This window comes from Cetorhinus maximus, chromosome 10 (genome assembly GCF_964194155.1).
Source record: "Cetorhinus maximus chromosome 10, sCetMax3.hap1.1, whole genome shotgun sequence".
NCBI classification, from domain to species: Eukaryota; Metazoa; Chordata; class Chondrichthyes; order Lamniformes; family Cetorhinidae; genus Cetorhinus; species Cetorhinus maximus.
In genome coordinates this window covers 6,896,782-6,924,401 of record NC_135888.1, presented here as the reverse complement: position 1 = coordinate 6,924,401, position 27,620 = coordinate 6,896,782, and the positions used below count along the sequence as shown (strand labels likewise).

General features: G+C 45.0%; 2 protein-coding genes across 2 annotated transcripts in view; one reads left to right on the top strand and one right to left on the bottom strand.

Annotated features, from left to right (window-relative positions):
• LOC144685421 (uncharacterized) overlaps positions 1-27,620 on the bottom strand; it is a 222,521-nt gene that overhangs the window by 13,240 nt on the left and 181,661 nt on the right. The gene's annotated exons all lie outside the window — the stretch shown is intronic.
• Positions 5,676-17,145, top strand: LOC144686122 (uncharacterized). The gene is made up of 6 exons (XM_078551265.1): positions 5,676-5,826; positions 7,925-8,041; positions 10,210-10,307; positions 14,761-14,841; positions 15,726-15,848; positions 16,972-17,145. Exons 1-6 carry the CDS (start codon positions 5,676-5,678, stop codon positions 17,143-17,145), a joined length of 744 nt encoding a protein of 247 aa, XP_078407391.1.

Here is a 27,620-nt window from a genome sequence, read left to right as displayed (position 1 = left end):
GACAGTGGAACAGCAATGGCAGGAGTTTCTGGGAGTAATTTGGGAGACACAGCAAAAATTCACCCCTAGGAAGAAGAAGCATACTAAAGGGAGGACAAGGCAACCATGGCTGACAAGGGAAGTCAGAGACAGCATAAAAGCTAAAGAGAAAGCATACAATGCAGTGAAGAGCAGTGGGAAACCAGGGGATTGGGAAGCCTACAAAGACCAACAGAGGACAACTAAAAAAGAAATAAGGAGGGAGAAGATTAAATATGAGGGTAAACTAGCCAGTAATATAAAAGAAGATCGCAAGAGTTTTTTTAGATATATAAAGGGTAAGAGAGAGGCAAAAGTGGACATTGGGCCGCTGGAAAATGACGCTGGAGAAGTAGTAGTAGGGAACAAAGAAATGGCGGAGGAACTGAATGGATACTTTGCGTCAGTCTTCACAGTGGAAGACACGAGTGACATCCCCAAAGTTCAAGAGAGTCGGGGGGCAGAGGTGAGTATGGTGGCCATTACCAAGGAGAAGGTGCTAGGAAAACTGAAAGGTCTGAAGGTGGATAAGTCACCTGGACCAGATGGATTACACCCCAGAGTTCTGAAGGAGATAGCTGAAGAGATAGTGGAGGTATTAGTGGTGATCTTTCAGGAATCACTGGAGTCAGGGAGGGTCCCAGAGGACTGGAAAATGGCTAATGTAACCCCCATGTTTAAGAAGGGAGTGAGGCAAAAGACGGGAAATTACGGGCCGATTAGCCTGACCTCGGTTGTTGGTAAGATTTTAGAGTCCATTATTAAGGATGAGATTTCAGAATACTTGGAAGTGCATGGTAAAATCGGGCAAAGTCAGCATGGTTTCATCAAGGGGAGGTCATGCCTGATGAATCTGTTATAATTCTTTGAGGAGGTAACGAGTAGCTTAGACAAAGGAGAGCCAATGGATGTTATCTACTTGGACTTCCAGAAGGCCTTTGACAAGGTGCCGCACAGGAGGCTGCTCAGTAAGATAAGAGCCCATGGTGTTAGAGGCAAGGTACTAGCATGGATGGAAGATTGGCTGTCTGGCAGGAGGCAGAGAGTTGGGATAAGGGGGTCCTTCTCAGGATGGCGGCCGGTGACTAGTGGAGTTCCGCAGGGGTCAGTGTTGGGACCACAACTTTTCACTTTATACATTTCTAGCCTCCCCACAACAATCTAACCCTAATTTGTACCTCGAAACAGGAGGTCCTCAGAACATTCTGGCCCCCAGGCCACCTTTCTCGCCAATCAGCGCTGCAGCTTTGGCTTCTCTTTTCTGCTAAGCTAGACTCGCTGGAGCCCAAATGTGCGAATGTGTCCTAGTTATAACTTCAGTTCAGTACCAAAGGACCCACATGTTCTTTTTTTTAAAGCTACATTACAGTATTTGGCACTTAAAGTGGTGCCAACCTCAAGACTTTCTGAACAACATACCCCAAAATTCACAAATCATCCCAATAATACAGACAAATTAAGACTTTTCATTGTTAAGCTTATGTACGGTACAATTTGATAATTTAAGCCTTATTAATTACACAACGGGGTGAAGTCCAACACTACAGTAGACAATTCAAAAGATTCACAACCTCCTGAATGAGCAAATTTTCCCTCAACTCAGTTGTAAATGGCAGTCCCCTTATCCTGTCCATGACCCCTAGTTTTAGACTCTCCAGTAGTTAGACAACCTCTCAGCATTTATCCCACCAAGCATTGTATATATCTCAATGAGATCACCACTCATTCTTCTGAACTCCAAGAGAGTATAGGCACATTTTGCTGATTTTTTTTTAACATGAGACTGCCCTCTGATCCCAGGAATTAATCTAGTGAATCTTCCCTCCACCCACTCTAAGGCAAAATATACCTTTCCTTGGGTAAATTTACCAAAACTGTACATAGTACACCAGGTAAGCTCTCAAAACCCCCTATATAATTGTAGTTAGACTTCCTTATTCTTATACTCCAATCCCATTGCAATAAAAAGTCTAAAATACTATTTGCTTTCCTAATTGTTTGCTCTACCAGGAAGCTAACCTTTTGTGGCTTGTGCACCCAAATTCCTCTGCATTCCAACAATCAAGGCTGGTCTGATCTTGACCTCAACTCCATTTTCCTGCCTCTTTTCCGTGACCCTGGACTCCCCTATAGTTCGAGAATCTGCTTTTCTCAGCTTTGATTAATTCAATGACAGTCTCCACATCTCCTCGAACCCCCTCAGCAGAACATCATTCCCAGTTCTCCCTATATTATTGGCTCCTGCATGCACCATGCCAACTGGAATCTTCTTCTCCCGCTGTAGCTTCTTCTCCAGACCTTTACCCTGACACCAGGCGAGCAACACAGCCTTCAGTATTCCATATCACTGTTGCAGAGAGCATTATTTAGCCCCTTACTACACTCCCCTCACCTTTTCACACTCGCACCTTGAATAGCCTTCAGTACCCTGGTGCCATGGTTAGTTTGCCCATCATTCCTGCCTTTGTTCTAATTCACACAGGATTAGAACACCATCTGAGGTTGTTGGACTGGGGCAAAGACTGAGGCCCTGCCAGCATTGCATCTCAGTCCGCTGGCCTGCCTGAGTTGCATTTACATCCTCCTGTCCCTAACTACTAACCAAATCTAAACCACTTCCTAACCTAAGGGGGTGTGACTGCCTCCTGAGTCCAAATGTTCAGGTAACTTTTCCCCCTACCTACCTGATGCATTGCAGTGTCTGCACCTCGAGACCTACCTCAGCAAATCCTCAAGTTGCAGACACTTACTACGGACATGGTTGCGTTGATCTCCATAAATCCCACATACTGCAAATAATGCACACCTCCTGTACTGGCACCTCTGTCTAGTCTAAATGCTGACCTTGTAGTCTTGTTTATTTAATAATTTTTAAAAAATGTAATTCACTCGCTATAATTTTAGCCTTTTTTAAACTGAGGGAGTTCCAGGATTTTGACCCAGCGACAGTGAAGGAGTGGCGATATATTTCCAAGTCAGTACGGTGAGTGACTTGGAGGGGAACTTCCAGGTGGTGTTGTTCCCATCTATCTGCTGCCCTTGTCCTTCTTGATGGTAATGGTCGTGGATTTGGAAGGTGTTGTCGAAGGAGCCTTGATGAGTTTCTGCAGTGCATCTTGTATCTGGTACACACTGATGCTATTGTGTGTCGGTGGTGGAGGGAGTGAATGTTTGTGGATGTGGTGCCAATCAAGCGGGCTGCTTTGTCCTGGATGGTGTCAGTTGTACAGTTTAGATTATTAATTTTATGAAGTATTAGCAAATTTTAGGTTTCTAATTTCACCCACTCCCCCAGCTGTTCACCCCACCTGCCAACCCTGGCATTCCCACTCGCACCAGATTCCCGTTACCAGTCCATTTAGTAGATTCTTCCAACTCTGCTCACAGTTCTGTGTGTTTTTCTTTATTCACTCAAGGGATATAGGCTTCATTGGCTGGGCCAGCATTTATTGCCCATCCCTAGTTGACATTGAGAAGGTGGTGGTGAGCTGCCTTCTTGAACCACTGCAGTCCATGTGGTGTAGGTACATCCACAGTGCTGTTAGGGAGGGAGTTCCAGGATTTTGACCCAACGACAGTGAAGGAGTGGCGATATATTTCCAAGTCAGGATGGTGAGTGACTTGGAGGGGAACTTCCAGGTGGTGTTGTTCCCATCTATCTGCTGCCCTTGTCCTTCTTGATGGTAATGTTCGTGGATTTGGAAGGTGTTGTCGAAGGAGCCTTGATGAGTTTCTGCAGTGCATCTTGTATCTGGTACACACTGATGCTATTGTATGTCGGTGGTGGAGGGAGTGAATGTTTGTGGATGTGGTGCCAATCAAGCGGGCTGCTTTGTCCTGGATGGTGTCAAGCTTCTTGAATGTTATGGGAGCTGCACTCATTCAGGCAAGTGGAGAGTATTTCATCACACTCTTGGCTTTTAGATGGTGGACAGGCTTTGGTGAGTCAGGAGGTGAGTTACTCATCGCACAATTCCTAGCCTCTGACCTGTAGCCAAAGTATTTATATGGCTAGTCCAGTTCAATTTCTGGTCAACGGTAACCCGCAGGATGTTGATAGTCGGGGATTCAGCGATGATAATGCCATTGAATGTCAAAGGGAAATGGTTAGATTCTCTTTTGTTGGAGATGGTCATTGCCTGGCACTTGTGTGGCGCAAATGTTACCTGCCACTTGTCAGCCCAAGCCTGGGTATTGTCCAGGTCTTGCTGCATTTGGGCATGGACTGCTTCAGTATCTGAGGAATCATGAATGGTGCTGAACGTTGTGCAATCATCAGTGAAGATCCCCACTTCTGACCTTATGATGGTAGGAAGCAGAGATTGTCTCTGATAGATACCTTTTAACTATGGCAGTACTTGAATTTTATAGTTTCATTTCTATGGCTCAGGAATATATGTACGTGTCCAGTTTAGAGGAGTGATGTGGCTGAAAGAGTATTAGGTTTGCTGAGTGTGGTGAAGTGAGGTGCCCTGTCCCTTTAAGAGAATGCAAGTGTACTGATCATGTGACAGCACTGACGAATCACTGTACAGTGTGGGCAACTGGAATCTGTAAGTCTTGTTCTGGAGGTTTCTGAGTGAGCACGTATGATCTGATGCTATGCCCTATGTCTCAATTACCATCACTGCTTATTCTTACATCAGTCTTTTCCCATTATTGATTGCAAGCAGCAATTGATGAGAACGTAGGAAGGCGTGCAGTTAGAGTTCAGCTGGCCAACGAACTCATTTACCCAAGACATAAAAGTGGTGACCAGGATAAAAACAATGCAAGACCCCTGAGTGAGAGTCCACAGGATGGGTGAGCAAAGCATTGGGAAGAGCATCTGTACTTATCTTATAAAATAGGCAACAGACGTCAATCAGAGTAGAAAGCAATGCTGCAGCTTAAAATAAAAAAAACACTGCAGAATTGCAATGGCGGGGATCCCATCAAAATTCGAAAAGAGCACAAAACCTAGTAGTGAATAGCCAACAGCTGCAGAGACAGAGTTTTAAAAAAAAGGTGACTGCTCTTAAAGCTGCAACGCATTTAAACTGGTAAATACATGAAAAATTGGACAGAAAATTATAAGAGACCCCAGAGAGAGGGCAACTCTGCGGTAATCCAAACACCTAAATTCGGCATTACCTGGAAAGCCTATCGGAAGCGCAGTCCCATGCAGTTGTTCACGCTGCTACAGTTCGGGTGCGTCAATCCGTTCAAACCCATTTCAGAAGACTGGTCTCAGTCTGTCGAACGCCTAGTGTTCTTTTTTACTGCTAATGACATCGCGGGGGAGGAGAAGAAGATGGCAATTCTTTTGTCCTCATGCAGTAGCAAAACGTACGGCTGACCCGCAGCCTTATATCACCTAGCGCCCCAGACTCGACTTTCAACGAGTTAATAAAAATTGTACAGAGCCACCTGAGACCAAACTCTCAGTTACTGTGCAACACTTTAAGCTCAATTCGAGGAACAGGTTTCCAGAGGAGACAATAGCTGACTATGTGGCCGTTTTAAATGCATTAACTCAACATTGCGAGTTTGGAATGACCATTAGTGATATGTTGAGAGACTGGCTGTAATGCAGGATTGGAGATGATACTATCCAAAGGCGTTTGCTAGCTGCACCTAGCCTAGACTTCAACAAGGCATTAGAATTAGCCACCGCGATGGAGAGAAATTCTGAAGTTATAAAAGAGAAACAAAATGGCGCCATCCGCCTGGTTGAGTGGAACAATCCGGCAACAAAAGGCACTAAAACCTCGGACTCCACGGAAAGGTGGGAAACGGTCTCGAGCTCCAGACCATTGACGTACAACGGTACTGCAGTGAAAACCCACAAAATGAATGAGAGAAATACATCCAGGTCTCCAATGAGTGAACGACAACCCAAACAAGGCGAAGGCTTTTTTCTGCCATCGCTTTGGCCACACAAGGCGGCACTGCAGAGAATGGCTAAAACAACACTCCAAAGGTAGAAGGAAAAATCGTGAAATGTGCCTCATGGAAGAGCCAGAAGAAATAGAATCAGATATCCATGTGTTATAAAACCTCAAAGTGGGTAGAACTGAGCCAATCCAAGTAGCCATAATGATCAACGGACAACCCATTAAGGAAGTTGATACGAAAGCGTCGAACACACATTTAGATATCTGAGTAAAGGAACCCACCCTTTGGAGTTAGAAGTTTTGGACACAAAGCTGAGGACATAAACAAGCAAAGAAATAAGTGCGAAAGGAGTAAGTCAAGTCAAGGTGCAGTATGAGGAACAGCCTGAAAAATTACCCCTATTTGTGAAGTCAGACAGGGGATCGAGTCTCCTCGGAAGGAACCGGCTGGGACAGGTAAATCTTGAGGGCCCGCTAAGATCCCAATTGGAAACCAGAAGTGTTGCTGCAAGAAAAAAACGAGTATGCAAAGACCCAACACAAGTGTTACACCAGGACAGAGTTCAAACTGAAGTCAGGATCCTTCGAAAGGAAATGGAAAATCTATTAAAGGACTTTTGTGCGCTACAAAATTCAATCAGCTCCCAATCTGTGCCACTGAAAAGATATGAAGGAAGAAGAAGAGTAAAACCTGTCCCTGGCTGAGTTAAGGAATGTATTCGCTGAGAAGGGGAAACCGAATGAGATTCTTCAGGAAACTATGAATGAGAATAGGAAAGAATTGGAAGAGCTGAAGCAGCAGCTGCGTAAAAGCCCTGGAGTTTTAAAGCTAGAAGGCCCTGAATTCTCAGGAGAGCTGTCGGAAAACTCAACTGCTGAGTTCATTCACGCTCAGCTCGCGCCTGAGTCTAGTCCAGCCAACAGCAAAATTAAAGAGAAGGCAGAGATACAGGTCAGTGCTCCCAAGTAAAGGACACGCAAGAAGAAAAAGAGAAATCATTGACAGTCCTCGGAAAGAAAAAAAAGATTTTTTTTTCTTTTCCTCTTTCTCCTCACACATCATGTGGCCCATCGCTGTATTGCTTTGTGCTTGTTGCCCTTTATCTGTTTCAGCTTGGAGGGGAGGGGCAGCAGGAGTGAATGTGACTGCGTCCGGAAGATGGTGAAATCATCCACTGAGGGACATAGTGGGCAACTGCCCCTGAAGAGGAGGTCTCAGAAACACCAGCTGAGGTTGTTGGGCTATGATGCTCAACCTGTCAAAAAAGGCCTCCTGAGAGACTTGGCCTGTAAATAGTTATTGTGTAAATAGTTAATGTGTTTTAAGCTTGTTAGCTGTACTTTTAAGTAAAGTGGGAGGGATGTGGTTAAAGTGAGGTGCCCTGTCCCTTTAAGAGAATGCAAGTGTACTGATCATGTGACAGCACTGATGAATCACTGTACAGTGCGGGACTGTAAGTTTAGTTCTGGAGGTTTCTGAGTGAGCATGTATGATCTGGTGCTCTGCCCTATGTCTCAATAAACCAATAAACCATCACTGTTTATTCTTGCACCAGTCTTTCCCCATTATTGATTGCAAGCAGCAATTGATGAGAACATAGGAAGGCGTGCAGTTCGAGTTCGGTTGGCCAATGAACTCATTTACCCAAGACATAAAACTGAGCAAGTGAAGATTGGAATTTATCCCAGATCCAAAATATTCTCATTCAGCACCACTGCCCTTTGCAATTCAACATGTTTGAATATTTCAAACGGTATCATGAATCTATAAATAATAGAATCCATTTTAAAGTAATTTGCTGCAGCCAAATTCACAGCTGATAGCCATTGAGAAAAGTTCTCAGGCAGGTTGGGACTGGGTCATTATTTGGGTTTGTTAACTGATGCATTACTTATCAAGGGTGGGCCCATGTTTCTAACACTGCAATTGTATCAGAGTCGTTTAAAGTTGTGTTTGCTTGGCAGTGTAATGTTACACACTGTGTAATAATAGTGTGAACAGATTCTGAGTATTGCCTCTACTCCAACAGGCCCAGTGAAGGCATGTGCATTCTCTGCTGACTCTACTCTTTTCGCCAGTGGGTCCTATGATTGTACTGTCAGAGTGTGGAACACGAAAACAGGAGCGTGTCTGCACATTCTACAAGGTATCTGAAAGAGAAAATATCCTGACCATAACAGAGGCAGAAAACACTCTTCCCCAGCACGGCAGTGACTAGGGTTACTGTTTTTGCCCCGACCAAAGCAGGATGTGTTGGGGGTGCAGGGCAGAGGAGTCCGGACTCCAGACTGGGGCAGGTTTGGAGTTTGCTGTATTAGCAAAATGCTACTGGCATGTGTTAAACAGGGATAAAACTAAACTGCTACAAACCAGCTTTCAAATATCCAAATGGCTGGGTTGCCGCCTCCAATTTTTGCAGGCTGAAATTAGATGGTTGTCAACACCACCTGATTTTCTGATTTGTGTTGTTTTAATTTTGTGAGGCTGGAGATTTGGGTGGGGCTGTTCTCTGTGTTATTGAAGTCAATCATGAATCATGACTGGTATAATCAGCAGTTTGCCACATATGGCAATCAATGGACTCACGAATTCAAATGTGTTGCCTGAGTCCACGTTATAAAACTGCAGGTACACTTTGTATATGATGTGAAAATAATTTTACATAAAAGAAGAGCGTCTAAGGCTATGAAACTGGCACCAACAGAGCAAACATTAAGATCTATTTCCAGGTCAGTCTCTGGAACATTTTATTGCCCTGTGACTAGTACAGAGTGAAGATAAAACAATGACTAATCCTACCCTAACTTTTAACCAACTGAATCATTTTCCATCCATTCATGTTGTTTAGAATTCCAATGCACACAGCTATTCCCAGTGAATAGAATGCAAAGCAACAAGCTAAGTCCCATTTACACACCCATTGCCCAGAACTCTTGGTCCGGTCATTACAGTTAATTACAAAAACTGGGGCCCATGTTTTGATTTCCTAATTAATTCTTAGACCCGGGTAATATAAGATTAACTCTCAAGCAACCTTTTCCAAGGAACTTTTAAGTAGTTCAGACACGTGTAGATGTTTTCTTTTTGGAATGACTCAGTGAAAAAAGGCGCCCATTGTGCCTTTGTCAGCTCTTTGAAAGATTATCCACTTAGTTCCAGTCCGCCACTCTTTTCTCAATTTCCTCAATTTCTTTCCTTTCGAGGTATATGTCCAATTTCTCGATGAAAATTATCATTGAATCTGCTTACACCAGACTTTCAGGGAGTGCACTACAGAACACAATGTCTAGCAGAAAAAAAACTCTTCTCACCTCCCCTCTGGTCTTTTTGCCAATCCCGCGTCCCAAATTTACGGTCTCACTCGTCAATGGGAATAATTTCTCCCAAATTAACTCTGGACCCGTTCATAATTTTGAGTACATTTATTAAATCCTCCCTCAACCATCTCTGCTTTGAAGAGAACAGTCTTAGCTTCTTCTAATGTTTCTTTAATATCTTTGAGAGATAGCAACTAGCCCCGTTAAAAAAAAAAACATACCTCTGGAAAATATACAGCTGTATATTTAGAAGAAGCCCATTTATGGAGGAAATGCTTTATGAGAGATAAAGTTAAGACAAAGGCATTTCATGCTGTTATGATATCAGATATAACCTGACAGACTGTGGGGTTAGTACAAGAGAAAGAGGTAACATAACACAACACAGCAGGTTAGGAACAATTTAGCACTAAATGTAAAACTTTGCATGCAATATGTTTCCATTTTCATGATATCATAGATTCATTAGACTATGGTTATGGATAAAGGAAGAAAATTATTTCCTGAAAATGATGTCAACATGCCCCTGTAAGTAACCATATATTCTCTGAATCTTTATCAGTAACAGGGCTGCTGCTATGAAATTTAGATCAGACACCAATTAATGGAAAAATAAAAGAAAATCCAGATATCCAGGATTTGATGACAAGTTCAATAACATTGACTGATCTGGGTTTTAATTAATGAACTTTAGTTTCAACGTTCAGCTTTACTTCGTATGAAAACTGATTCTCAGATTTTCCACCCCGAACCAGAGCCCCATCTCATCTACATAAAGCACAATACTGCAGATGCTGGAAACCTGAAATGAAAACAGAAAATGCTGTGAAGAGTCACACGGACTTGAAACGTTAACTCTGTTTCTCTCTCCACAGGCACTGTCAGGCCTGCTGAGTTTTTTCCTGCATTTTCAGTTTTTATCCTCCATCGCATTTACGTTGTCTTCGTACAATTCTCTTAACATAGTCCAACGAACTGTTGTTGTTGTTATTCTCAGGACACAGTAAGATTGTGGAGACCGTATGCTTCAGCCATGATTCGAAGCTGCTCGCATCTGGAAGTTGGGACTATAAAGCTATTCTGTGGGATCCAAAGGTTAGTTGAAAGCCTTTTAATTTAATTATATTTCCTTGTATTTCCCAACATTGTGTAGCACCAATCATATGAACTCCACCATGCCCCTCCTTTTGTTGCCCTCAACCCACCCCATTGCCCTCCGTCCCCTAGCAACAACGGTGTTCCTGTTGTAGTCCTATTGGGCAAGATTTTCTATATGGGTTGGGATCCTAACGTCAAAACCGTTTCTCCATCCCTACCTCACTCCGAGGGGGAAGTAGTCCCAGACCCTGAGCCCCCCCCAAAGCTGGCCCTAATTGGCTGGCAGATGGGGTTTGGAAGCCAATTAATCGTGACGGGCGGGATTCTGAAAGTGAGGGCCTGATTTAAAGGCATGACAGCAGCTATTATTGTGGCAGCTGTATTGCAACTCAATGGCAGGCAGAAATTGGCAGGAGGAGAGGCAGAGGCTTGGCACCCATAGCAGGGCTGCCCCAAAGCTTGGCAATGTTGCCCTTGAGGTCATGTTGGAGGCTGCAAGTGAAAGGCAGGAGTCGTCTTCCTGAAGGGTGGCAGGCAAAGACCACCCAGCCAAATTAAACGGGCCTGGCTGGAGGTGAGAGGACATGTAAGCAGCCACAGTGCTGCCAGGTGGATCTGGGTGCAGAGCCACAAGGGGTGAGTGCAAGGTGCGACCCAGATGATGGGCCTCCAAGTCTGTTGCCTTCGCAGATCCACCAGCTGAGCGACCTGAGGGCACATGGTGCTCCTGAACATGGGAGAAATGTTTGCCAAGGCTAATTACTGACCCCTCAGTAAGGCTGAAAACCCTGGTGTTGCTGAGGAGCTGACAGCACTGATGCACGCAACTTCATATGTCAGTGAGCCACTGGCATTGGTCAGAGCGGCCAGCTGTGCCTTATCTCTCTCTTCTGTCTTTGCAGGGGAAAAGAGCTCACAATGCTAACTCTGCTCACCTGAGGGCACCTGTGTGCTAATGGCTGAATACCCCTCTCAGCCGTGTACCCCTTAATGAGTCACCCTAATTGAATGGCACAGCAATGGCTGCCTCCCTGCTGTGTTGCCACCTCCCTCTACTTGCCTGTTCCAGATCCAGTGTGGGTCCTTTGTCCACCACCCCTTCCCGCTACCCCAACACCAACAAAAATTTCAGAGTCGCCTGTTAACGAGCTGGCAACAGGTTTGTTAACTGGCACGAATCTGACAGGCTGCCAGGTCCCGATTTTCCCCACTTGAGCAAAATCGCTGACAGTCTCAGGAAATTGGCACGATGGCGGGCTTCGGGAAATTAACACGGCCACCCGCCTCTGTTCCTGCTCCATCGAAACCACCCCCTCGTCCCTGTACATTAGCCAGTCTCCCACTGCTGTGTGTCAGCTGTGGCTCAGTCGCTAGCGCCCTACCTTTGAGTTGAAAGGTTTGGTTTAAGTCCCAATCCGATCCTAGGCAGTTTCTCAGGACTTAAGTGTTGCTCTAGTCCTGAACACAAGGCCTCTACTGGTGGTTTAGCAATCACCAGCTGCGAGTGTAGTGAAACTTTGTTGTCTGTGAGCTTCTGCCAGTAAATTTCAGCTGCCCAGTGACAGTGTTGAAATAGCTAGTTATTCTGAATGATAATTCGACCATATATTTCAATACTATAAGTGCAGCAATAATGGTTCAATTGTATTTACACGGTGAACAGATATTCCCATTCTTTTGATGAGTGTGATGTTGGGGCTGCATAGAAATGAATTATTACACCTAACCAGTTCCAAACCAATTGACTGAAAAACCAATACCGTCGTCTTTCCGTCTGCCTGATAAACGGTTCATGTTGTCTCCCCATGGGGTAAACCCTACCTTTGCTGGGGCTGACCACTTTGTGATGAGCACTCTGGTTTATTCCTTTGTTTTCATTTTCCATAAGACCACTCTATCCCACGCAGCCTGTTCTGCAGGAAGGTGATGATTTTTAGCCTCTGATAGGGGAAAACATTGAGGCAGGAGGTTTTCCTGCTCTGTCCCGCTCCTGGGCCACGTTCCCCCAAAGAGTGGGTAGTCACATAACAGTAAAAGCCAGCTAGGGTTTATTCTCATACTGGTGTACGATCAGGTGAAGGGGGCTCCAATGGCTCCCCACTTTTCCCACTCCTCCTATTACCAGGTTTTATTTTAAAGGATGGGTTTGCTCATTCAGTGAGTGTTTAACCGTTTACGTGCAGTGACTGTAAAAGACACAAAAAGACAAGTCCCCTTGAGTTTTTTAAAAAAAAGAAATGAGGATAGTATTTATTGTACTCAACCTGGTCTAAGTAAAGTAATAAAAATGCTGCAACTTTCATGCACGCACACACACGCACATACACATGCACACACGCGCGCACACACACACACACACTTAGATTCACACGCACAAAATAGGTTACAAAAGTGAGAGGATAGATTAAGTGATGTTCTAAAGTCCAATAAAGATTAAAGTTATGCAGATCTTGTAAGTTGATAACTTGGATGAACCCAGGCTGAGCTCAGTGGTCCCTTAGGATTCAACATTGAGGAGACTCAAAGATGTTAATGTTCAATTTATCTTACTTCCAGGGACAGCAGTGACTGAGTTGATTTCTTTAAAAAATCTCTGCCTGCAGCATGTGGATAGTAAAACAACAGACAGAGCTCAAACGTGCAAGTTGGATGGGTTGGAGGTGTAGGGGTGGTGGTAGGGGGGAGATGAGAGAGGGAGAGGAAGCCCACAAAGGGCCCTTGCCACTTTGGCATCTTTTCTGCTTCTGTCTGTGGCCTGGAGAGAACAGTTTCTTACAAACAAAAGAGGGTTAAGTGGCTTGTCTCTTTCCAACTGATAAATGACCCAAATATGGTCATGGCTAGTGGATTCCAAAAGTGACTTGATTAGATTATGGCTGGGTGAATTCCTCTCTTAGTCAGAGTCCTTTATCTGAAGTGATTACATTTAATGCTTGTTCCCCATCCAGTTGAGTCTGGATGTCCTGTGAATGCTGAAGAGATGTGGTTCATTCATATTCTATCCTGGTGATCTTTTATGGGTTCCTGGAGGCAGGTTGGCTCCAATTATTGGCTTTGGAATTTGCCATGTACAGGGATGTTAAAGTTCAGCCATCTTAGAAACTGCGGTTTCAAGTCACTGGAATGTTGTCTCAGTCTTTTTGAAATTAAATCAGTACTTTTCAGCTGGTAAATGCATGCAGTCATTTTCGATATTGAGCATGGCTTTGCATCACTGGTTTTAAGTTGGCCTATGGGCCCATTGAGGCTTAGTGGACAAGGCTCGCTGCCTGGAGGAGGTAGACCGGTGGGTTATCATGCCAGGCAAGCTTAGAGAACCCCCTCCCACCTTGCCTGCCTCGTCACAGCTGCCTCCACAGGCTGCCCTATGGAACTCCCCCTCCACAATGGTGTCCGGGCTGCTAAGTCTATTATTTATTTAAAACTTTAAGGCATTGGAGAGAGGATGGCTTCGTCTTGGGGTGTCTGTCCCTCTCTCTGGAGAGTGCTGGAGGACCTGCTATATTGGCCTCCTAGGTTTAAGAGGCCGCCCTTAGCTGAATGTTGAGCCTGCCCTCTGGACATTAATTGACCAGTTCGAGGAAAATCACTGCCAGTGTCTGCTCCCTGTACTGAGTTGGGTTCTGACCCCCTTTTGACTTTGACATCAGGGTTGCAAAACTCACGGGGAAAATCCTGCCATTGGTTTTAAATCTTTCGAAAATATCAGGGGTGTCAGTCAAAGACAAAGAGGTCGGACTTCAACAATTGATGAGCAGTCATCGTGTGCCACATTTTCCCTCTTGCTGACTGGAGGGGAATATCACTCCATCGATTGTAATCATTTATTTAATCTTCAGACACAGTGTGATGCTGATAACTGTTGTTGCTTAGATAATAAAGCCTGTCCATTCTGTCCAGTTGGAGTTTATTGTGAATGAATAAGTCAAAATTCTGTTTTTATTATGAGACGCTGAGACTATTTTTGAATATTGAATTTTTCAATTCCATTCCTTTTAACACCCATTTATTCTTGTTTAAATTCAGGGAGGACAGTGATGTTAAAATTATAGTTATGGGCAGTCTTAATTTTGCTTTTGTTACAAAAGTATATGGAAGCCTAATTTCATTTTTTTATTTATAAAACAAGAACGCCTGTGGTGTCTATTGTTTCAATGCATCCGTACTTGGTTAGCTTAACTGGCTAGGTGGCTAGAGTGTGGTGCACAGAATGGTGCCAACAGTATGGGTTCAATCCCCGTACAGACTGTGGGTAGTTCATGGGGACCTGCCTCCTTGCCTTGCCCCGTGCTTGGTGTGAAGTATTGCCCCGCAGGCTTTATATAAATTGTCTCTTTCTCATGGAGTGAGATGCCTTTGGTCCTTTGTGGACTATAGCTAATTACCTGGCTTACTTGTATCTGTCAGTGTAGAACTTAACTCTGAACTATTTAAAGTCTTTTTAATACAGTCAGGCCTCCTCGTGAAGTCTCTCTCCGGACATCAGAATGTCATCAAAACCTGCGCTTTTTCACCCCATGGACTATATTTGGTAACCTGGTTTTCTTCATGATTATACTTGTACTGTATCTCCAATTATCCTCAAATGCACCTCTCGTAACATATTTACTACCTACATTTATATGGCACCTTTAATGTAGAAGAAGCATTTAAATAGTGGGGGAGGGTGGGGAAAGATTAAAAATAGATAAAAGGAATAGAGGAATAGATATTCAACCGTGATGCAGGATTTAGGAAAGGAGTGTGAAAGCGTCATCAAGCAGATGAGTTCCAAAGTGTTTAAAGGTGGAGAGAGGAGTGAAGGTTTAATTAATGGACTTGGAGCCATTGGCTACAGAGTCAGATTTCCCACACGTCAATGTTCCCCACTGACCACAGCTGGAAAGTGTGTGGCTTTCAGATATGGACAGAATTGTGCTTGGCTTTAATTCACCCCAATCAAAGGGCCAAGCAACACTCACTGTCTTTGCCCATCCATGAAGAAAGGGTGAGGTAATGGAGGGTGACTGAACCTCAGGAACCACATCCAGGGTAGAGAACTGGCAGGAGACAAAAGGAAGGATATTGAAATATGAAAAAGATACAATTCAATGCACTGAAATGTAAAAAGTGCATTAGATGGTGCACCACACCACAGGGACTGTAGCGGTTCAAGAAGGCAGCTTGCCAACACCTTCTCAAGGGCAATTAGGGATGGGCAATAAATGCGAACCTAGCCAACGACGCCCACGTCCCATAAACGAATTTTAAAAATACTGAAAGACCAACTCCTAATACTTCTGATGAACCTCTTTGGCAAAAAATGTAATTTCCAAATTGCCTGGGTACTAACTACAGCTGTTTTTGTAAAACCAGCCAGGCTTCGTTTATCATCTTAGAGATTCTTTTGAATAAGCTGTTGTTCTTCTTGTACAGGCCACTGGATCCTGGGATTATACTATAAAAGTGTGGAATTTAAAAAAAATGAAACAAAACTTAATTTTGCGTGGTCACAAGGGCAACGTGAGCTGTGTAGCGTTTTCTGGAATTGGAATGCTGGTAAGCAGAATGACAACATGAAATAGAAACTGGGAATATGCAAATTACCATGGGCACCTTCATTGGCTCAGTGGCTATATTCAATGTATAGAACTGAACCAATCAAATTAGGAAAGTCTCTGGCCTGAGCCAAACTTCCTGATCTTAGCCAGGTCGAGAGTGTGGGCCCTACAATTTTCCTCGCTTGCCCTGTGCTAGTGCAGGAGGGCAGTCAGTTTGGTTCATACACTTTCCAACGTCAGTTATTGGAAGTATTGGTAAACACCAGGGGCAGAATTTTGCCCTTGGCCGGGGTGCTCGGTGGGGTCGGGCGAGAGCGGTTGGGAAGCCGACCACACTGCCCACGATTGGCACCACACCGCGATTTTACGAGAGCGGGCCGATCGAGGCCTGTCCAACGTGGAATGCGAGCGGCAACACTCAGCGCGGCCTGTGGGGGGTGGGGGTGGGGAGGGCGGGGTGGGGAGGGCGGGGTGGGGAGGTGGGGAGGGGGGGAAGATGGCCCTCGCGCGATTTTCACACAAGCGCTGTTTAAAAAAAACCTAATGAACAAAATAAAGATGTCATAAAACATGCCCCCTCATGTCACATGAGCCAGAGACATGTTTTTAATTCAACTGTAAAGTTTTTATTCTTTAGGAAACCTCATCCCACCCGTTAGGTTGAACGGGCAGTGAAAAATTCAGCACAATTGCTAACTTTATGGCCTTAATGGACCTTTTAACTGTCGGTGGGCCCGCCTCCGGTTCTGGTACACGCCCGCCGATCGAACTATCGTGAGAGCTCGCGTTGACATCGACACGCTCGGTGGACGTCAGTGCGTTTTATTTCACGCTCGGGCATGTTGGGCACGCGCCCCCATGCCGAGCGGAAAATCCTGCCCCAGGTGAAAACCAAATCAGGTTCGGCCCTAAATGCGCCAACGCGCTCTCCATAGGTTTACAAATTAACACACTGAAGTTACTTGTGTCACCAATCCACATTGAGCCAGTGCCCCAATCAGGAGGGGGAATTAGAAAATCAAAATACAAAATCCTGCAAAAGTTTTGAGATGTGTGGGCTATCATATTAGCACCCAAAACACCAGTTCTGCCAGATGTAAATTCTTCTGATTGTTTCATAGGCTTCGGGCTCCTGGGACAAGACTGTACGCGTATGGGATTCGAGGAATGGGCGCCTGATCTTTCTCCTGACGGAGCACACTGGCAGGGTGTCGGCCCTCTCATTCTCTCTGGATGCAATTCTACTGATGACAGCAGCAGGAGATGAAACGGTGAATGTGAAGGGACTCATTTAAATTGGAATCCTTGTTTCCCATAGTCTGCGAGGTGACTCATTCTCATCCATTCTCCTAGGTTCGTGTGTGGGATTGTGAAGATGGAAAATGTTGTAAGGTCCTTAAGGTAATACATCCTGAAATATTTGTTGTATCTATTTGATATGAGCAGTTCCCCTACCTAGATATTCAAAGGTCAGTTTGACCAGTTTAACAAATGCATTTTTGAGAAAAAATTTCAAATGTAATCTGTATCTTAATTTGAGATGCCCATTTAAGACAGAGATGAGGAGGAATTTCTTCTCTCAGAGGGTGGTGAATCAGTGGAATTCTTTACCGCAGAGGGCTGTAGAGGCTGGGTCGCTAAGCATATTCCAGGCTGAGAGAGACAGGTTTTTAATCAGTGAGGGAATCAAGGCTTGTGAGGAAAAGGCAGGAAAGTGGAGTTGAGGATTATCAGATCAGCCATGATCTCGTTGATTGGCGGAGCAGACTCGATGGGCTGAATGGTCTACTTCTGCTCCTACGTCTTATGATAGAATCAACTTCCTTGAAGATTGATTTTCTTTCTTTCCACAGTGTGAGTTGGATTTAATCTTCAGTTGTCAATTTTCTCCTTCCAATACTCTTCTGACTGCGGGAACATCTGATTATGCACTGACAACTGGATCTACATCAGCCATCGTACATCAAGAGGTTTTAAAAGGAAACCTGACCAGTTAAATAATATAATAGTTACTCAAGCAAACCATGTTAAAGATGCAACAACATATGTTGACTACAGCATTAAAATAGACTTTGTGCAAAGCGACTCAGCTGTAAGTGTAAAACCTGTGCTATCTTTGGAGGGAGTAATGTACCATCAGGACATGTTCTATATTCTAACACCTTACAGGTGAAATTTGTGATTTCATTATTGGTGTCATGGAGAAAGGCAAAAATGCCAGGAAAATTAGAGAATTACTTTTGGCATCTCTCACATAAACACATGGAAGAAATCTCCTGCATGTTACCTTCCCGAATCACAAACCTTACCTTATGTTGTCACGACCTTTGACAATACTTTCATGTGGACTTTTATGATGCAATTTTGCTTTTCAGTGCATTACCCTTGAGTCAGAAGGTTGTAGCTTCAGTCTCACTCCAGACACTTGAATCCATGTTCTAGGCTGGTACTTCAGTACTGGTACTGAGCGGGTGCTGGAGGTGCGTGTTTTGGATGAGACATTAAAATGAGGCACCCGCCTGCCCTCTCAGATGTATGTAAAAGATGCCATGGCACTGGTTCAGAGAAGGGCAGGGGAGAACGTCTCCTGGTGTCCTGACCAATATTCATCCTCAACCAGAATCGCTGAAACATATTATCTGATCGTATGTCACATCACTGTCTGTGGGTCCTTGCTGTGCTCAAATTGGCTGCTGCAGTTCCACGTGATAACAGTGACTGTTGAAAAAATGTCACTGCCTTTCCAATACTGTGGGATGTTCTGAGGCTATGAAAGGCTTCGTATAAATGCAACCTGGCTATTAAGCAACACGGAATCTCCCACCCGTCTCCTTTTGAGCCAATCTGTAATTTTCTTTTCACAAGTACATGGGGTTCTTACATTCGATCTAATTTTCATTTTTTAAATATTATTAATTAACTTCCCCTACTCTCTATTCTACATCTTTTATGCCTGTCCTAATCCTCATCCCCACTCACCATCTCTGCACTGCCCAACATCTGTTCTGGTGCTGAAAAATATTTTGCTTTAATTGACTCCCTATTGTAAAATCAATGTCTTTCACCCCTGGCTCAGTACTTCATCCCCTTACCAGTAACTGGCAGCTTACAAAAGTAACACCCACCTTCTGGTCCCACTTCCTTTCCAGCATTATGAAAAATTCAAAATGGCTGCTGTGCTGAGACTGGCAAACTGGTGGACAAGAGGGATGTTGCCCATTATCTCCAGGACGCAGAACAGAGATGGGAGGTCAGACACGGGACCCAAAGCCAAGTTGGTAAACAGCCTGAGGGAGGAATGGGATAAGTACTGAGTGGATGGAGAGGAGGACGTGAGTATTCTTGCTAAAGCAGAAATGAAGGGTTGAAAAGGATAGGGGGGGTGGACATTTTATTTTGTATTTTTGAATGGGATGCCACAGTGGTTTCAGAATGATGCAAAAGGTCTTCCTCAATTAAGCACTGCCTGACTCTGGGAAATGGATGCTCTGGAGAACCAGCCTTAAATAATGGGAAGAACCAGAAATAGGGGGAAGGAGGCAGGATTTATAATTTGCAAGACCCACACCTTGGGTAGGATAGTTGCAGTTTGGGTTCCCAACCCTCCCACTTTGGGGGTGGGGTGGGGAGTCTACTTGAATGGGAAATTAGTCTCCCATGTGCTGCTGCTGGTGTTTTATGTTTTTGGTTTTCAGGTTCGCTTTGTTCGCGAGCTGTGCCCTTGATACTAACACATTAGTTGGTGCTTGAAACAATGTAAGGCAGAGAGACTGATTAACTGAACAAACGCTGGTGGTTTATTGGAACTAAGAACAGAGCACGAACACCACGTGTGCTTCTTCAATCACCTCCAGCTCTAGACTTACAGTTACCCAAGAAGCCCGCGCTGTGTAGCGATTGGTCAATACAGTCACATGGTCAACTAACTACATTCTCTTAAAGGTACATAACACTCTACCTTACCACATCCCTCCCCCTTTACTTGAAAGTACAATTGACAAGCATCACAACATCCCAATTATTTACATGAATAACATTTACAAGTCAGGAGGCTCCCTTGGATGTGTTGCGCGACGTAGCTCAATGGCCTTGGCTGGTTTTTCCGAGACCCACTTCTCAGGGGTCAACTGTCCACCAGGCTCTTCGGTGGAGGTGGGCAAGTTTGTGCCTTTGACCCTCTTGCGTCCAACCCTTGTTTTTAAAATGCTGTCTCAGCCGATCTTGACGGTGCCGCACATTATGTGACCATTGCGGTGACAGAGAAAGCATTCGATATTTCTGAACTGTCGATCGCCTGCAGGCTGCCTGGATGCGTTTATCACATTAATGTGGTGGATTTTCACTGTAATACTGTTGTTCTTCAGTGGGTGTTCCTCACCCTTCTGCGGCGTCTGACGTTTTCGTGCCTTTTGTTACCAGTCCTCCTGCCCGTCGAGATGGATGGCGCCATTTTGTATATCTTTTACTGCCTCTGAGTCTCTAATGGTGCTCTCCTTGGCTGTTGCCAATTCTAATCTCTTGTCTAGATTAGTTTCAGATAGCAATCGTTTTTGAATAGCGTCGTCCCAGATTCCGCAAATCAGTCGATCTCTCAACGTGTCATTAATTAAAGTTCCGAACTCACACTATTCCGTTAATTCCTTTAAAGCAGCTACATAGCCAGAGATTGTCTCTCCTGGAAGCCTATTCCTCAAATTGAACTTAAAACGCTGCACAGTGACTGAGGGTTTTGGCTTCAGGTGGTTTTTTTTTACAATGTTTACTGACACGTCGAGAGTCTTCATATCGGGTTTGTTAGGTGACGTGAGGCTGGGAACAGCTGGTACGTTTTGCTCCCACATGTGGACAAAAGAATCGCCCTCTTCTTGTCCTTCCCCCCTGCGACGTCTTAAGTGGTAAAGAAGGACGTTAGGTGTTCAACGTCCTGAGACCAGTCATCGGAAACGGGGTCGAATGGTTCAAGATGACCAAACCGCGGCACGCTCGATGGCCAAGGAGACTGCGCTTTCAAACAGCTTTCGAGGCAGTGGTGAAGTAACGTAGCTGGCTCACCGCGGCTTCCTTGATTACCGTCGATTTATCTGGTTTATCCTCGTTGCCGGTTTTATGACCAGGATTTTCCGGTGGTCGGGCGGGGCTTGGCGGGCAGTCCCGGGAGCAGCCGGGAAGCCGACCACTGCCCCCCGCGCGATCGGGCTCCGGCCGCGATTTTCACACCGGCTGGCCAGATATCGGCCAGGCAGCAAGGAACGCAGCGCTGCCGGGGTGTAGGGTGGGGCAGGAGGAAGGGCGATCGCTGAAGTTCGTGCGCGCGGTAAAAGAATCCCTGAGGCACAGAGCTGCCTCAGGGAACTGAAGATTTTTAAAATTAAAGATTACGAACTTAAGCAATGTTTAAAAACGTGTCTCCCCTCCCCCCCCGGTCATGTGATTCTGTCCCATGAGCTGGGACATGTTATGAATGAAATTTAAAAATTTTAATTTAATTTTTATTTGCTGCTCTCCCTCATCCCGCCTGTGGACGGCGTTTCTTAAAAAGTCCAAAGGCCGATGGACAGGCAGTGAAAAATTTCATTTAATTACTTGAATGGCCTTAATAGGCCTGTTAATTGTCGGTGGGCGCACTGCCGACTCCCGTGAATCGTGCGTGAATCGCGGGTGATTTTAATGTCGTTTGGGTTGGGTGCGCACCAGCCCCGATGAGCGCAATATTCTAAACAAAAACAGAAACAGAAATACCTGGAAAAACTCAGCAGGTCTGGCAGCATCGGCGGAGAAGAGCACAGTTGACGTTTTGAGTCCTCGTGACACTTCAATAGAACTAAGTTAAAATAGGAAAGGGATGAAATATAAGCTGGTTTAAGGGGGGGTGGGACAAGTAGAGTTGGATAGAGGGCCAGTGATAGGTGGAGATAACCAAAAGATGTCACAGACAAAAGGACGAAGAGGTGTTGAAGGTGGCGCAATATTCTGCCCTGTGTTTTTGGTTATTGGGTTCGCTTTGTTCGCGAGTTGTGCCCTTGATACTAACACATTAGTTGGTGCTTGAAACAATGTAAGGCAGAGAGACAGATTAATTGAACAAACGCTGGTGCTTTATTGGAACTAAGAACAGAGTACTAACACCACGTGTGCTTCTTCAATCACCTCCAGCTCTAGACTTACAGTTACCCAAGAAGCCCGCGCTGCGTAGCGATTGGGCGATACAGTCACACGGTCGACTAACGACATTCTCTTAAAGGTACGTAACACTCCACTTTACCACATGGTGACACTGGAGGAAACAGGTCATGTTGTCTGGGCCTTGCTGGTCTCCCGGCTATACGGACAAGGCAGTGTTAATTTGTGCCCCATCACCAGGGAGAGCCCTTCCTGCACATGCCCAGTTGCGTTTCTGTGTCAGCTGGCAGCATTAAATCGAAAGAAACAAGCTGGTTATAAACATGGTTCAAGTTGCCATTTTTAGGCTTGTGTAGTCCTTAACCAATTGCAAGTTCTTATATTTCGTCCACCTATCATTTAGTAGCTGTTCACTCTGTAAAACATGCTTCTGATGATTCAGTAAATGAGGGAATATATATTTTTTATTCCTTTACTGGATGTGGGCTTCGCTGGCTGGGCCAGTAGTTATTGCCCATCCCTAGTTGCCCTTGAGAAGGTGGTGGTGAGCTGCTTTCTTGAACCGCTACAGTCCATGCGGTGTAGGTACATCCACAGTGCTGTTAGGAAGGGAGTTCCAGGATTTTGACCCAGGGACAGTGAAGGAACGGCGATATATTTCCAAGTCAGGATGGTGAGTGGCTTGGAGGGGAACTTCCAGATGGTGGAGTTCCCATGGGCTTGCTGCCCTTATCCTTCTAGATGGTAGCGGCTGTGGGTTTGAAAGATGCTGCCTAAGGAGCCTTGGTGAATTCCTGCAATGCATCTTTTAGATGGTACACACTGCTGCTACTGTGTGTCAGTGGTGGAGGGGGTGAATGTTTGTGGATGGGGTGCCATTCTAGCAGGCTGCTTTGTCCTGGATGTGTCAAGCATCTTGATTTTTGCTGCAGCTGCACTCATCCAGACAGGTGGAGACTATTCCATCACACTCCTGTCCTGTGCCTTATAGATGGTGGACAGGCTTTGGGGTGTCAGGAGGCGAGTTACTTGCCGCAAGATTCCCAGCCTCCGACCTGCTCTTGTAATCACAGTATTTATGTGGGTAGTCCAGTTCAGTTTCTGGTCAGTGGTAACTCGCAGGATGTTGATAGCTGATAGGGAAGGAAATCTGCTGTCCTCACCTGGTCTGGCCTACATGTGACTAAAGACCGACAGCAATGTGGTTGACTCTTAAATGCCCTCTGAACAGGGGCAATTGTGGATGGGTAATAAATGCTGGCCTAGCCAGTGATGCCCACATCCCATGAACAAATAAAAACAAAATTCAGTGATGGTAACGCCATTGAATGTTAAGGGGCGTTGGTTAGAGTCTCTCTTGTTAGAGATGGTCATTGTCTGGCACTTGTGTGGTGCGAATGTTACTTGTCACTTATCAACCCAAGCCTAGATATTGTCCAGCTCTCGTTGCATTTGGACATGGACTGCTTCAGTATCTGAGGAGTTGTGAATGGTGCTGAACATTGTGCAATCATCAGCGAACATCCCCATTTCTGACCTTATGATGGAAGGAAGGTCATTGATGAAACAGCTGAAGATAATTGGGCCGAGGACACGACCCTGAGATCGTGATGTCCTGGAACTGAGATGATTGGTCTTCAACAACCACAACCATCTTCCTTTGTGCTAGGTATGTGTCCAACCAGCGGAGAGTTTTCCCCCTGATTCCCACTGACTCCAGTTTTGCTAGGGCTCCCTGATGCCACTCTTGGTCAAACACTGCCTTGACGTCAAGGGCAGTCGCTCTCATCTCACCTCTTGAGTTCATCTCTTTTGTCCATGTTTAAATCAAGGCTGTAATGAAGTCAGGAGCTGAGTGGCCCTGGCGGAACCCAAACTGAGCATCAGTGAGCAGGTTATTGCAAGCAAGTGCCGCTTGATAGCATTGTTGATGACCCCTTTCATCTCTTTACTGATGATCGAGAGAAGACTGATGGGGCAGTACTTGGCCGGGTTCAATTTGTCCTGCTTTTACTGCACAGGGCACACCTGGGCAATTTTCCACATTGCTGGATAGATGCCAGTGTTGTAGCTGTACTGGAAGGGCTTGGCTAGGGGCGCAGCAAGTTCTGGAGCACAAGTCTTCAGTACTATTGCCAAAATATTCTCAGGGCCAACCCGTCTAATTCCTGTAGTGATGTCCTGGTGTTGAGCTGACAGGCCACAACCATAACTAACCATCTTCCTATCTGTTAGACATGACTCCAGTGGCGAGTCTTCCCCTGATTCCCATGGACTTTAATTTTGATCAGCCTCTTCAATGCTGGATACAGTGAAATGGTATTTTGATATCAAGGGCAGCCATTTGCTGGCTGAAGTTTTGGAATTACATCATAAGTTTATAACACCTTTAAGAGTTCACATCCATGACATAAGCGGCTCCCAGTGACATCATATCATTGTCACAGGAACCGCCACTTGTGATATCATAATCACCATTGATCATTTTACTTTGTAACATTTGAGGGACTGAGTTTCAACAAAGAGACAAGGTAAACCAATTTACTACACAGATTATAGAAAATTTATACAAGTTAATATTAGTGATAATTTATGGCACAGTGATTTAGAACATTTGTCAATTCATCTCCAGGACCCAGAAATAAAAACAGAAAATGCTGAAAAAAACTCAGCAGGACAGGCAGCATTTGTAGCGAGAGAAAGAAGTTAACATTTCAGGTTGCTGACCTTTCATCAGAACCTCTGGACCTGCCCTCGAATCTAACCCAGACAAATGAGAGCAATCTCTCTTCTCTCTGCTGGCTGGACCCGTCCTAGTTCTGAGTGGACGCTGTGCCACGCTGGAAAATGGCCCATATGTTGACATCATTCAGAGAGGTCACAGCAATGGAGACCATGGATCTGGCCTGAGTTTGGGGAGAAATGGAGGGAGTTTCATTCCACATCTAACCATCTTCTATCTAACCTCTGCTTTCCCCCCCCCAAATTTGATCTTGTTTCTGAAGACCCTGATCATTGCTAGGGTCAGGCGTTCTCAACTACCTTATCCAGGCCACCTTTCTTGATGTGTGAGCCAAATTACTGTGTGTCGGCAGCTATTACCATGAGAACAATCTGTTCTTATCTGACATTTACAAAAGGCACAATTTTCATCAGGAACCAATGAATAGGAGCCCACAGTTCTTGGTTCTTATTTCTCCTCCCAAGCCTAGGGACACAAACCCCTTTCCATTGCCACCACCTCCATCCCCCTCCCTGTTCACGCCTGAGACCGAATCAGAATGTTTGCAAACTCAGCGTCCTATTTGACCCTGCACTGAGTTTCTGGCACCACATTCACTCCATCACCCAATCTTCCAACTCTATTATTGCCCATCTCCGCCTCTGCCTCAGTCCAGTGGCTACTGGAATCCTCATCCTTGCCTCTGTTACCTCCAGAGTCAACTATTCTAATGATCTCCTGACCAGCCTCCTGCCTTACTTTCTCTATAAACTTCAGCTCATCCAAAAGCCTGATGCCCATATCCTTACTTGCGCCAAATATCGCACTCACTGACCTACGTTATACATTGTTTCCCAGTCCAGCAATGTGTTTTTGTGAAGAAATGCTTCATGACATCACCCCTGAATAACCTAGGTATAATTTTAAGGCTATGCCTTTGTTCTCTTGAATTATTTTCCTGTTGCTATGTCATTACCTCTGCTGTTCCCCCATGGATCTATCTTTGGCCCTCTTCTATTTCCCATCTACATGCTGCCCCTCAGCGACATCATCCAAAAGCATAGCATGAGTTTTCACATGTACCCTAAAGACCCCAGCTCTACCTCACCACCACCTTTCTCGACACATCCACTGTTGTTAAATGATCACACTGCTTATCCAACATCCGGTACGGGGCGAGCAGAAATTTATTCCAATTAAATATTAGGAAGACTGATGGCGGGATTTTCTGCACCCGCCCACTGCTGTGACCTTCTGGTCCAACCGCAGGTCAATGGACTCCTGGCTGGGGGGCCATCTCACCTGCGGAGGGTCCCACCCGATACGGGGCCAGAAAATCCCGGCCTGAAGCCATTGTTACAGGTCCCCACTCAATTTCCTACTGATCCCCCTCCCTTGCAATAGCCTGAGATTAAGCTGTATGTTCACAAACATGGTGTCACGTTCAGCTCTGAGATGAGCTTCTGATCTCATATTCGTGCCATCGCTAAGACTGCCTAGTCCTTGCCCCCATCTCAGCTCATCTGCTGCTGAAACCCTCCTTTGTGCCTTTGTTACCTCTGGCCTTGACTATTCCAATGCACTCATGGCTGGCCTCCCACACTCTACCCCCTGTATTCTTGCTGTTATTCAAAACGTTGCTGCTCATGGTTTAACTCACAGCAAGTCCTGTTCCCCTATTGGCCCGTGCTCACTGACCTACGCTGGCTCCCGGTCAAGCAATGCCTTGATTTTAAAATTCTCATTCTTGTTTTTAAATCCCTCAATGCCCTCTCCCCTCCCTTTCTCTGTAATCTCCCCCAGCCCCACAGCCCTCCAAGATATCTGCACACCTCTAATTCTGGCCTCTTGCTACACACCTAACTTTAATTCCAGCACCATTGGTGGCTGTGCTTTCAGTTGCCTAGGCCCCACATCTCTCCATCTCTCTATCTTGCTTTTGTCCTTGAAGACGCTACTTAAAATCTATCTCTTAGTGGCTAAGCTTTTGATCATCTGCCCCAACATCTTCTGTGGCTCAGTGTCATATTTTATTTTTTTAATGCTCTTGTGAAAGGCCATGGGATATACTCTTAACGTTAAAGACTCTATATAAATAAATATTGTTATTCTTACCCCCATCAATGGTTTATGATTGTAATGTATTTGGAAAATTGGATCGAACTGTTGAGTAATGAGTAAGTTTATATTTCCTTGTGATAATTGGATAATATCAAACTGTGGAAGGCAGAGATTATTGGACATAAATATCATCTGCAGTCACACCCCTTACTTTGGATAGCTCACTGCGAGCTTGGGGCTCCCCAGGAATAATTTAAGCCAGTCAGAATCTACCCCAACCACAGTCTCAGAATCACGGAATTGCAATAGCACAGAAGGAGGCTATTCGGCCCATCGTGTCTGCACCGGCTGTCCAGATGAGCGTTGTGACCTGGTGCCATTGCCCTGCCTTGTCCCCGTACCCCTGCACATTGTTTCTATGCAAATAATCATCTAATGCTCTCTTGAATGCCTCTGTTCGCTGTGAAAGAATGACCTCTCATAATTTACAGCAGGCACGTAACTATTGCACGGAGTGACCGAGAATCTGCCAAATCCTTCTTGTCATTTGACTGAAGACAACGGTGAAAATATTAAGCAAACAGAAAAAAAAAATCACCTGCAACTAACCATGTGGCAGAACCTGGCCTCACAATTCAATGGAATTACTGTGAAGTACTTTACCTCACATCAAGGGGAGGTAAGCAGCAAAGTAACTGCCTTTTACCCTTAGATTTTGGGAAATTTACTGTATATTTGGAATATTTATTGCACATTTTCATGCAAAAAGTTGATTGCTTTGTTTACACTAGAAAAAAAAATGACACAAATGGCAAGGAAATTCACCCCCTTATGCACTCTTCAAGTGTCAGCTCTGTTTCACCTTTA

Excerpts from the sequence above, each read along its gene's own strand:
- LOC144686122 (XM_078551265.1), top strand. The coding sequence starts at position 5,676 with ATGGAGAGAAATTCTGAAGTTATAAAAGAGAAACAAAATGGCGCCATC. Across the intron at positions 10,308-14,760 it reads CTATTCTGTGGGATCCAAAG|TCAGGCCTCCTCGTGAAGTC; the intron begins GTTAGTTGAAAG and ends TTTTTAATACAG. Across the intron at positions 14,842-15,725 it reads CACCCCATGGACTATATTTG|GCCACTGGATCCTGGGATTA; the intron begins GTAACCTGGTTT and ends CTTCTTGTACAG.